General features: G+C 40.2%; 2 protein-coding genes across 6 annotated transcripts in view; one reads left to right on the forward strand and one right to left on the reverse strand.

Moving 5' to 3' along the window:
- Nucleotides 1-5,079: 5,079 nt before the first annotated feature.
- On the forward strand, nt 5,080-7,075 carry LOC134225362 (probable mitochondrial glutathione transporter SLC25A40). Its single transcript, XM_062705364.1, has 2 exons — nt 5,080-5,536; nt 5,960-7,075. The coding sequence occupies exons 1-2, from the start codon at nt 5,401-5,403 to the stop codon at nt 6,958-6,960; spliced, it is 1,137 nt and encodes a 378-aa protein (XP_062561348.1). The 5' UTR covers nt 5,080-5,400; the 3' UTR covers nt 6,961-7,075.
- The window catches only part of LOC134225361 (mannose-1-phosphate guanyltransferase beta-like), a 43,723-nt gene continuing 37,812 nt past the window's right edge, over nt 7,006-12,916 (reverse strand). For all 5 annotated transcript variants that reach the window (XM_062705362.1, XM_062705357.1, XM_062705356.1 and 2 more), the window contains 4 exons: nt 12,199-12,518; nt 11,672-12,142; nt 11,404-11,598; nt 7,006-7,205 (listed from right to left, as the gene is read on the reverse strand). In XM_062705362.1, the coding sequence (XP_062561346.1) occupies nt 7,083-7,205; nt 11,404-11,598; nt 11,672-12,142; nt 12,199-12,492 (1,083 nt within the window). In that variant the 5' untranslated portion in view covers nt 12,493-12,518 and the 3' untranslated portion in view covers nt 7,006-7,082. The remainder of the gene's footprint in view (nt 7,206-11,403; nt 11,599-11,671; nt 12,143-12,198; nt 12,519-12,916) is intronic.

Here is a 12,916-nt window from a genome sequence, read left to right on the forward strand (position 1 = left end):
GATTTTCGAGATTTGCTTATCAATAGATTCGGAAACTCTCCAGCAATTTGCCAATTCTATTGATACTATTGATTATCAACGTTAAACTATTGAAAATGTTATTTCTTTCCAAATCGGGTGAAAAATTCAATTCCGTTCATAAATCTTCAACACGGACATAAGATTGCAGTAAGGTACGGGCCTTTTGATCCACTGCTTCGTTTTCCCTGTGTATATAAAGCCCCGTGTTTCGCGTGCGCGCGTCATTTTCATTCTGGATGTCACGGAGAACGGACCAGGGCGGTTCAAGCGATAACGCCTGTGGTTTGGTCTGTGGTGGTAAAAACTCAAAACTCATGGACGATTCTAATCAAGCGTGAGTTGTAACGCACCCAACTCAGCACCTTAAAACTCCTGGATGAGTTGAATCATCGTATGATTTCTTTTGTTCTCCTTTGTTAAAAACAGTGAATTGACGTTTCTCGCATAAAATATTAGACACTATAAGCAATAAATTGCCCCCAAATTAATTTCGAATGCGTTTTAAACCAAAATGATGTTTTGGCAAATGAGCGGAATGATGCGTTTTAGCATTACAAATTCAAGCGTGATGCATTCCTGATGATGCATTCCACAGATGATTTCGTTCGCACGGGAGGGCTCGTTGATTAAAATTTATGAGTGATGATGCGGATGAAATTTTTCGTTGGGTGGTGGTGGCGGTCGTGGCAACAGCAGTGCATCTTTTCATCCGTGTTCCCAACAGCATCGTTGAATCTGGCAATCAACGTCGTGCTGTTGATTAGGCACATAAGTGAAAATGAATCGGATCTTTTCAGGACCACCGTTATGTTTGGGAGGAAGGTTAAGTTGAAATAATTTTGACGTAAACTACGTCTAAGGGCAAGACTCAGATACGGGGTGTCAAACGGAAATTTTCAAATTCGAGATCGTCACGAAATTAGGATAGATTCCAAACTATTAGCGTCTTTATCTTTCGATGGATTTTTAATCACTAACTCTGCAGAAGTAAAATGATGGATTGAATCTAATGAATTTTTGCGTAACTGCTGCCGATTTAACGCAACCATCTCATGAATTTACTCTCAATCAAACCAAATTCCTCCAATGAAAAATTTAATGCCCTGAAAAGGACAGATTTCAGATCATGCGGATTTCTAATCACCAACACAACAGCAACCATTCGATAGTCAGAATATCACAAGAGTATTTCACTTAAATGCAGATGCTGGCTCTATGATTTTACCGCTACACTGCAACATATTGCCATCGTTGGATTCTCTGTCGCGACGATCCTGTTACGAGCGCTACCTACGCCATCAGTGGGAACAAAGAGCGTGCGTCAGAAGGAGAAGCTGCGAAAATGTATTCGCATGGATGGAAATTAAACCTGAAACAAGTAACAGTCTATCTACTAAAATTATAATCTTGACGGGAAATTTCACTGGTATTGATGCTATCCATGCGAATAAATGTTTGTAGCGTCCCTGACGCACGGTCGTGATTCCGCCACCGACGAAAACTATCAGGAAAATATCAGATTAATATGAACTTTGATCAAAATTCGTCTCGCCTCAAATTATGGCTTAAGAGCTGCTTTCACTGATGACAGCTAATCGATGGTACTTCAGACGCCACCGTTGCAGAAATATACACCACCATAGCCGCCATCGTAGAGAAACACGCAAGAAAATTCCATCTCAGTGTTGTTGATGCTGACGACGACGATCGCGCGACCCACACCATCGCCGGAAATAAAATTTCCGGTAGGAGCTCCGCCGATGCCGAAGGTGGTATCACGGTCTGCTCTCCGCGATATCTCGAACGAAATGCGTCGCGCGCGCGAAAGAGCTGCTTTCTTGTAATCAATAAAGTTGAACCTGTAGCCACGCCCCTTTGGTGAGTGTGTGACGGTTACACAATATTTGCAGCCATACCGAACAACAAAGAGGCGGGACTAATGAGCCATCTTTATTGATTATAAGAAAACTGCTTTCCCCCGCGCGCGTGGCATTTCATTTGAAATATCGCGAATAGCGGTCCCAGCATCGGTAGAGATGTCGCAAATTAATCGATTACTTCGATTAATCGATTATTTGTTGTGATAACTGATTACTTCCCAACGATTAATCGATTCAATAATCGACAAGAATCGAGAGTAATCGATTAATCGGGATTTTACGACAACTATTAGATTTCGATTACTTCAATTAATCGATTCATCGTTATGATAATCGATTAATTTTGATTCGATTACTACTCAACGATGAATCGATTCAATAATCGTCAAGAATCGAGAGTAATCGATTAGTTACTAATCGATTAATCGAGATTTTACGACATCTCTAAGCATCGGCGGAGTTGCTGAGCAAATTTAATTCCAAATACATATGGGATATTGGAAAAATCGGTTCTTTTCAGGGCTTCTATTCTGTACAAAGGAAGATTGAGGCGAGGCGAACTTTTTTTAAAGTGCAAATTATCCGCAAAAAAGTTGCCTGGCGTCCGTAGCAGAATCACGAGCGCGCGTCGGAGGGAGATGCTACAAATATGTATTCGCATGGATGGCTTCAGTGGCAGTCAAGTTTAATTCTTTCAAGATTCTTATTTGGTTTTGTTATTCCAGCCTATGGCGTGGGTCGTGTGGTCGTTAGTGATTCGAAATATGCATTATTGGGAATTAATCGATTCTTCTCATGGACACCATTTTAAACATAGGAAGATTGAGGCAAGACGAATTTGTTCAAAGTACGACGTCGTAGCAGAACTACTTTGCCGTTCGTAGCAGAATAACGAGCGCGTATTGTAGAGAGCTGCTGCAAATATCCCAAGTAACCATGAAGCTATATATACTTGTAAAAAACACAGCCCTAAAAGTTGACTTAAAGTGGAAAAGGGCAATTATAAGATCGAATTAATGGTTCATTACTTTGGCATGTTGAAATAAAGCACCAGTAATGCATCGCTGCATTCGTACTGCTGATTTAGGGTATCGTTGTCTGACAGTTGATAAATAAATGCAACAACACATTGTTAAAACAGATCTAATGCAATTAGCATTTGGAATGCCGATTTGTGATTGATATATGTGCAATATTGTAATGCTTGGTGTTACTTGGGATGTATTCTTGCACTGGCACTACCCAAGTAACACCAAGCATTACAATATTGCACATATGTCAATCACAAATCGGCATGCTAAATGCGAATTGCATTAGATCAGTTTTAACGATGTGAAGTTGCATTTATTTATCAACTGTCAGACAACGATACTCTAATTCAGCAATACGAATGCAGCGATGCATTACTGATGCTTTATTTCAACATGTCAAAGTAATGAACCATTAATTCGGTCTTATAATTGCCCTTTTCCACTTTAAGTCAACTTTTAGGGCTGTGCTTTTTACAAGCATATACAGCTTCATGGTTACTTGGGTAGATTCTTCTTTTCACGAAACTGTTTTACGTAGTTTACGTCGGGCGGTCGTGTCTTGTACACAACCCTTATGATTTTTCTATATACACTTTCAACGACTTTAGCATTGCCCAAACCGTGACCGATTTGGCGCAAATTTTGTCCACAGCATTAGGGCAGCAAATAAAACCAAATAAGAAGGCGGCACATCAAAAATCCGAAAAAGTGTTTTTTGAGCCACCTAATACTAAGGACACACCCGTGGTACTTGTACCATGGTACAAGAGAACAAGAAAATTATTTCAAGACTATCTTTAATAAAGACAATAATTGGTATGGTACTCATTTCAAGATTCTTGTACCATGGTACTTGTACCACCAGTGTGTCATTAGTATCCAGCTTTCCACGCTCGGTAATGGCGGCTTATCGGTGGGTAAAAATCAATTGGTCACTGTACTGTTTGACACTAGCTGGAGGAAAGCCCACTGGCGTTCCTGGGTGAGGGGAAGGGAAAAAAGGCCTTTTCGGCAGTGACTTTTCCTCCAGCTAGTGTCAAACAGTACAGTGACCGATTGATTTTTGTACACCGACAAGCCGCCATTACCGAGCGTGGAAATCTGGATAATTCCACATTCATGCATTTGGCGTTCTTCCTCACCTTAGGGTAAGGGAGGTATTTTGGACCACCAGTTCGACGGCTCATATTTTGGACCACTGAGTGCAAATTCCTCTTGGTGGTCCAAAATAAGAGCTCCCGTAAGGGTGGTCCAAAATACATCCTTTACCCTAGTATCTATTCATTGCCCAAAATTCAATCGCGAATGAAAAAGAGTGAAAAAGTAAACAAGGAACAAAATACATGTTCAAACAAGGTAATGTCGCTGTCAAAAATGATAAAACATTTTAAAGGGCCTATTATTATTTAAACGCACACGACCTAAAAAGATATTTTTTTTTAAATTACCAACAAAAGGAAGTGTATCAAGATAGCCGAATAACATATGATTAGGTAAATTTTACTCAATCACGAGAAAAGTTTACCTAATTTTAGCCTCTAACAATGCCCCTCAGCGTTGATTGAGAAAGTACCCTTAATTAGCAAATTTATCTTAACGTGTTAATACGTCAGGTTTTGTTTTTTCGTTTTTGCCTTTCTCGTACAACTAAGTAGTACCGAAAGGCTATCATTTCACTCCAAATTCGAAATTTTGATAGAAGTCCCGGAGACACATAGTGTTATATACCATTCTACTCAGCTCAATGAGCTGAACAAATGTCTGTCTGTCCGTGTATGTGAGGAAATTCGAGAAACTTTTGGCAGCGCCATCTGTCGTCTACTAGTGTAAATTTTCTATCATAACATTAGACGGTGTAACTGTTTTGCCTTTCTTGTACATCATCGAGGTGTAAGCGTAAAGGCTACATTAATTCGCGAAGTCGAAGCAAATTCTGCTCTTCCCTCCTATGGGAAATCCCATTGCTATCTGTCAGAGTTTGAGTGAAACATGGCCGCCATCTCCTCCTCTCTGTTGCTCTACTGTAAAAACCCATAAAGAACTGTCATTGTTTGTGTGAAGAATTTTGCTTCGACTTCGCGAATTATCTTTTTGCGCGAGAAAGGCACCATCACCGCTAGGTGGATTAATCTGGGTTTTTTGTTTTCTTCTTCATCGACACGCGTTTATAATTTTGACTGCTGGGCTGTGAAGTGCTGAGTGCTTTGTTGTTACGCATGCATTTTGTGCAATGAGCGTGCGTGATAAGCTGTGTTAGTTTTTATCACCGCATTGTGGCGAAGAAGATCGCTCACTTATCAGTCGTGAGAAACTGAACCGTCTAGCAACAGCACAATAATTCAGAAGAAAACTTAAAATGACTGTCAGTTTCTGTTAGTTTTTGTGCGGAGTCGCGTATTTTGATAGTTGATATTTTGTTGAGTCAACTTCTTGACGACTATAAACCACCTATATACCGCAAAATAACGATGACCGATATGGGTTCTCGTACCGAATCTCCTCTGCCGGCACCGGGAGTCGACATGGATGATAGTCGTTTCCGGATCCGGCCGTACCAACAAATTATGTCCTCCTGCAGTGGAGCACTGGTTACTTCGCTGTTCAGTAAGTATTTTGATGTTATTGACGTGCTTCTAACCATTCATGATATGCACCTACCTAGTATTAGTTGCGTTCAGGGCCAACCATGCTCGAATGTAGTTGATTAGTTTTTATTTCTATAGAAATGTAATATAATAAAGCACCAATTACCATGTATTTGAATAATATTATGAGTAGTGCGCAGCATGTATGCAATAATTTGAACAATTACGCGATGTAGTAGAAAATAATTAATTTGAAATTTAACTGTCGAATGATGAAATTGTTTCCCGATGATAATAAAAAAGAGTGCATGATAGTAATTTAGTATGGCCGCAGTTGGTGTGAGTAAAGTCTTTATTGCCTTTCACACGCATCTGTACTATCGCCCATAAAATCAATATCCAAGAGAAAGAGTAAACTAAGAGTTTGATTTGTGTATTTCAGTGACCCCGCTGGATGTTGTTAAAACTCGGCTACAAACACAGCAAAAGTTGATGATTTCAAACAAATGTTACCTGTACTGCAATGGTCTGATGGACCATCTATGTCCCTGTGGTCCAAACGGAACTACATTTGCCAAACCGAAGCTCCATTTCACCGGTACGGTGGATGCGTTCGTCAAAATCAGTCACCACGAGGGTGTGAAGTCATTATGGTCCGGGTTGAGCCCAACACTGGTACTAGCGTTGCCGACAACCGTAATCTATTTTGTCGCCTATGAGCAGTTTCGTTTGCGGCTGAAGGAACTGTACCTCCGAAACAGAGATAAATCCACAGAGCTACCTTTTTGGCTTCCACTGATTGCTGGAGCATCGGCACGGGTAATGGCCGTTACTATTGTAAACCCCTTGGAGCTCATCCGCACAAAGATGCAGTCTGAGAAAATAAGCTACACAGAGGTTGGGCGAGGCTTTCGCAGTATGCTTAGAATGCAGGGAATTTTGGGACTGTGGAATGGATACTTTCCTACAATTCTAAGGGACGTTCCATTTAGTGCCATCTACTGGACAACGTATGAAACGATAAAAAAGCAATGGAACGTAACACAACCCACGTTTTGGTTCAGCTTCGCTGGCGGCGCTGTATCCGGCGGCGTCGCGGCATTTCTCACTGTGCCGTTCGATGTGGTAAAGACCCACCAGCAAATCGAGTTTGGTGAGAAGTTCCTATACGCGGAGAATGGCGAAAAATTAAAACCACAGAGAAGCGCAGGGACGTTTGAAACGATGCGCAACGTGTATGTCAGAAACGGAATCAAAGGTCTGTTTGCTGGATTGACACCGCGATTGGTGAAGGTCGCCCCCGCTTGCGCCATTATGATCGCCTCGTTCGAGTACGGCAAAAACTTCTTCTACAATTACAACGTGGTTCGATATCAGGCCAGAAAAGAGAAGGATCAGAACAAACTTATCAGTACTAAGAAGCACACCGGCGTTGGCTATTGAATATTTCAACCTGACTACTACATTTGGAAAGAACCACACATCAAACTCATTTTGTTATATTTTATTGTTAAAATATAGATTGTACAGAAGCATAACACTGATGAAACAGAAACAAGCGTTATTCAATCATGGAGGCGGTTAGCGCGAACCGCTTCAATGTTGTACTCCTGGAGCGATTGTGGGTTTCTTACGAACGACTGGTACAGATTTTGCATCATGACCCCATCAAGATGAGCTTCATTATCCTGTAAAAAAAACAGATTAATCCTGTTAAAAGTGTTGATATTTTCCTGGTTTTCGATAAAGAAATGTCATGTGTGGGCTATTTTCTGCTCCCCAGAAAAGGGAGCATCCACAAATTACGTAATGTTTAGAGAAGGAAGAGGGGTTAAACGAAGTGTGACGATTTATACAAAATTTTTAGATGTTCTATACAAAAAGTGTGACAGGGGGAGGGGGGTTGAAAATGCTCAATTTTTGGTTTACGTAATTAATGGATCTTCCCAAAGTCATCAGTCCTTCTTTTTCTTTCGGTATTGGTTTGTTTTAAACTTTTGATAACTCTTTGGAGAAGTTTACAACACACCAAACAGCTAAACAGATTTATCCGTCAGTACGTGACCGAAAAGGGGACCGATGTAAAAGCACTCTTCATTTTTTCCCTTGTTGGATATTCTAATCACTGCGACCATTTGTTAGATCTATTGTGATATATGCCGCATTTGATCAGCTGAATGTCAAGTCTAACTCCAAGGTGCTTGACTAAGTTTGAAAGTTTCAAATCTGCTCCTTTCAAATTTAAAGTAGGAAAAGAATGATTTCTTCTCCTTGTAAATGCCACCAATGTGGCCTTTGAAGGATATGTTTAATCCTTCTTTTTCACACATATGGTGGGTGTCGCCATACATAAGAACAACTATTTTTTAAAAAATAAGTAGAAGGCATGTGGGTGGACTTTATATATCAAGCGAAAGGTTTTACTTCTTGTTCCTTAGAACAACTGTGAAAACCACAATACAATTTGTTATTATCCTCAAAATTGATTAATCTATAATAAGAACGCATGCACCAGTTGTGGCACTATTCTTAATTTTGGTTCCTTATTTGGCAAATTCCTTTGTTTTCTTATGGGATAGGCCAAATAGGGACCACTAGTGCGACAACTGGTGCAAAGGACGTCGAAAATTAAGCAAAATCAATTTTTACAATTATGCTTTGCTTGTTTTGGAGGAAATCAAAGGTGTTATCGTATCATATGAATATGCTTTATCGATATGAACTTGGTTTGCGGTGATTTGAATGGCCATTTGGCATATAAAGCACTAGTGCGACAACTGGTGCTATAGCCACAACTGGTACATCTAGCCTAGTGTGATGGAATTTAGGGCAATTTGCATTCGGTTAGAAATAACACAGTCATATTTTCCTCTCAACAATATAACTATAACATCCGCGAAGCCAACTATTTCGCAGCATCGAGCCTCCAGTTGTTTGAGAGAATCATCAACAATTAAAGACGACAATAGTGGTTATAGTACGCCTCCTTGGGGACACCCTTTTACTGCTCTTACACTAATTGATGACCTTCGAAGGTTGGCTGATATTTCTCTTTTTGATAACATCTCGCTAATCGAAACCTCGTTTCAACATAGCATTCTTCATTGAACTGTGAGATGTGTTATCGAATGCTCCTTCAATGTCAAGGAACGCTGCAAGTGAGATTTCTTTCGCTTCTAAAGATCTTTCCAACTTTGTAACTAGCTTGTGAAGCGCTGTTACTGAAGATTTGCCCTCCTGATATGCAAACTGATTTTTGCTTAGAGGAGTTTTCGTTAAATAAAATGATTTTATATACTCATCCATCAGTTTTTTCTTTATTTTTATTATAATGATTAAGATTGCTTTCCCTTCAGAGGCACTACAGGAAAGATTCCATCCCTACCTGGCGCTTGGAAGGATTCAAAAGAATCAATCGCCCATTCAACTTTCTGTTCAGTAAATACATATTTCATTGGCCAGAGCGCCAGCATTGCTCCTGGTGTAATTCATCCCAGTGTCATTATTCGTTTGTTGAATATCTCTCCTGGCTTCATTTACACTAGTTTGCATAACAAATGCATTCTGGTCTTCATGTGTGTTAATGATGAAGAGTGTTTGCATCATTACTTCTAATGCTTCATAACTTGTCTTGGTAAAAGACCCGTTGTCTTTTTTAATAGTCCCAAGACCATTTGTGTGATCTTTAGCAAGGACTTTCTGCAATCTAGCAGCTACTGGAGTACTTTCAATGTTCTCACAAGTGTGCCTCCCGGAGCATGAAATATTCAACTTCATGAAGCAAGTGAAGGAAGATGAAGTTTACCAAAAAATTTCGATTATTTTACACTCTGGTGCCTCCAGTTTATCCTTTTAGATCTTCGAATTTCCTTATTGTATTGTATATTATTTTTCTTGCAACATGTCCTGCCCATCGTACCCTTCCGGCTTTAGCTACCTTCTGGATACTGGGTTCGCCGTAGAGTTGGGCGAGCTCGTGGTCACACTCCGTCTTCTTGCACACCGCCAACAATGGTCCTAAGCACCCATCTCTCGAATACTCCGAGTGCTTGCAAGTCCATTGTCCATGTTTCATGTCCGTAGAGGACAACCGGTCTTATAAGCGTCTCATATATGACACATTTGGTGCGGTGGCGAATCTTTTTTGACCGCAGTTTCTTCTGGAGCCCGTAGCAGGCCCGACTTCCACAGATGATGCGCCATCGTATTTCACGACTAAGATTGTTATCCGAGGTAGACGAATTCCTCGACCACCTCGAAGGTATCCCCGTCTATCGTAACACTGCTTTTCTTTCACTTGCGTCTCAAATCCAGACATATGAGATGTAGTAAGATCTCCAAATCGTCCTGGAGTTTGAATGAAATGGTCTACCGAATCAACCAAGGCTTCCATGATGTCTCCAGCCGCGGTATCAACCCAATTATGTCTTCCGAGTATTTTTCTTTCACTTGTGTCTCAAATCCAGGCATATGAGATGTTGTAAGACCTCCAAAATGAGTTTAAATCAAATGTTCTGCCGAATCAACCCAATTATGTCCTCCGAGTATTCTTTCACTTGCGTCTCAAATGCAGACATATGAGATGAAGTAAAATCTCCAAATCGTCCTGGAGTTTGAATCAAATGGTCTGCCGAATCAACCAAGGCTTCCATGATGTCCCCAGATCTTGCAACACCTCATATGTCTTGTTTTAAGATGCAAATGAAAGACAACTCCTCGGAGGACATAATTGAGTTGATACCACGGCTTGGGACATCATGAAGGCTTTGGTTGATTCAATAGACCAGGGGTTCCCAAACTGTGGGTCGCGACCCCCAGGGGAGTCGTGGGCTGTTCAGTGGTGGGTCACGAAACACAAATCTTAATTAATAATTTTGTTACTAATTTGTCCCACAAATCTATTACATATTTTGAATTAGGATCTAAGTAATGATTGGATGATTGAAGAACAACAAACCTGACGAGATCAACGGCCTTTTCTTTTGTTATACGATATTTGGGCAAGTAGAAAGAAGTCATATACAATCCAAATCTAAGCCCCGAACCCAATCCAAAACCAATCCTAATCCAATTCGAATCCAATCTAAATCTATTTAAAATCCAATCCAAATCTAATTGAACTCCAATCCAAATCTAATTCTAATCAAATCGAAATCCAATCTGAATAAATTTCAAATCCAATCCAAATCCAACCCAAATTCAATTCAAATCCCATCCAAATCCAATTCAAATCCAATTAAAAAAATTGACGAAATTTTGACAAATACAATGATGGGATAAAAAGCAATTTATTATAATTTGTCGATTCTAACGAGAACTTATTTTTATCTAATTTCACAAAATCAATGCATTTGGTAACTGGTGGGTCGCTAGCAATATGGGATTCTGCTAGGTGGGTCGCATATCCAAAAGTTTGAGAACCTCTGCAATAGACCATTTGATTTAAACTCCAGGGCAATTTGGACATCTTACAACATCTCATATGCTTGTATTTGAGACGTAAGTGAAAGACTAATACTCAGAAGACAAAATTGGGTTGACGCGGATGGGGACATCATCGAAGCCTTGGTTGATTCGGTAGACCATTTGATTCAAACTCCAGGACAATTTGGAGATGTTATAACATCTCATATGGATGGATTTGGAGAGATCTTACAATACCTCATGTAAGACGCAAGTGGATGTATTTAAAAGTATCCAACGATAAATAAATTAAGTGAAATACCAAAAAATTTTAGCAAAAATTCTTTTTACATTCGGTTTACGTCCCCCCAATAAATGAGGTAAAAAGAGGGTTGAGCGTAATACTTGTTACATGTTACTTGATACATGTGTATCACCTCTTAGTTGGGGTATGAAAATGTAGATCAAAAGAACAATACTTACAATACAGAACGATGGAAATTCGCAGATGTTCAGTATATTGTGGATGTAAAACCTCCAACGGACATACATGAAAGTTGCATGAAACGCCTCCATGTTAATGTTTGAGGGTGTGCGCTTCAAGCCCTCGTCATCGCTGGAATATTGTTCGATGGTCAACAAAATTACATCCGCCATGTCCGATGTGACCAGATTTTTCTGTTCAGAATGGTAAATAAAAATTAGTATTTATCATCAATATTTGAAAAATAAAAACAAATTGAATTCTTACTTGTACCATAAAATAAACCGTAACATAGTCCAGTAGTTTCGACTGCTTATCATCAGGCCGATTATCTACCAGAAGAATTAAGCGATCCATCGACAAATAAGCCAAATCTAGCACAAATTTAAGGCACTCTATGTTTGATTCACTGATTGATTCTGTTGAATCATCTGATCTAACGTTCACCTCGAACGATGGATAAACAACTTTGATCAAGTGATACCCAAATATTTCTTCATGGTTTCGCTTGATTCTCATTCGACGCATAGTATCCGGCTCACAAGGCAAGCCAGCACGCTTCAACACCAACCCAGCCATTCTGCCATGGCAGTCGACCACAAGCTTATACAAATCGATGTCTCTCGACTCCCAATAGCGCAGATCATTCAACATCAGCGTAAACGTTGTTGTGCGATTGGCCAATACATCGTACGAGTAATCAATATTTTTCTCTTGGACAGACAGTTGCATCTTTCCCTGTAAGTACAGAAAACTTCATGAATCAATCACAAACAAAAAATATCCTAACTAACCGTATCGTAAATAACTTCGCAAGCTTTCTGTAATTCATTGGCCTTATCTTCTGAACCAAACAGTCTGTTGGCAATATCGCGATAAACGTCTGCAGTAATCTTCTCTGGCGTAGCCTGAACTAGGTCGTACACTCTGGTGACGTCATCACCAAGAACATGCAATCCCATTACAGAGCCTGGGAGTAAAGCTGCCATGAGGCGTCGTTTTTCAGCCGTTATTAGTCCCATCCTGCGGCATACTGTAAGATGATCCATCTCTGACACCGTCATTGTATTCACATCCAGAAATGCCATGTCCCATATTTTGATTTGAATTTTATCTGGAATAAAATGGAAGCCTCTTAGGAAAATACGTTACGAAATACAGAGCATGTTCTTCTTCTTCTTCTTCTTACTGGTATTACATCGCCACACTGGGATAGAGCCGCCTCGCAGCTTAGTGTTCATTAACCACTTCCACAGTTATTAACTGCGAAGTTTCTAAGTCAGGTTACCATTTTTGCATTCGTATATCATGAGGCTAACACGATGATACTTTTATGCCCAGGGAAGTCGAGACAATTTTCAATCCGAAAATTGCCTAGACCGGCACCGGGAATCGAACCCAGCCACCCTCAGCATGGTCTTGCTTTGTAGCCGTGCATCTTACCGCACGGCTAAGAAGAGCATGTCTATTCTGTGATTGTACACAAATGCAGCTCCTCACCGCTTCACGAAT

This window comes from Armigeres subalbatus, chromosome 3, assembly GCF_024139115.2.
Source record: "Armigeres subalbatus isolate Guangzhou_Male chromosome 3, GZ_Asu_2, whole genome shotgun sequence".
NCBI lineage: Eukaryota > Metazoa > Arthropoda > Insecta > Diptera > Culicidae > Armigeres > Armigeres subalbatus.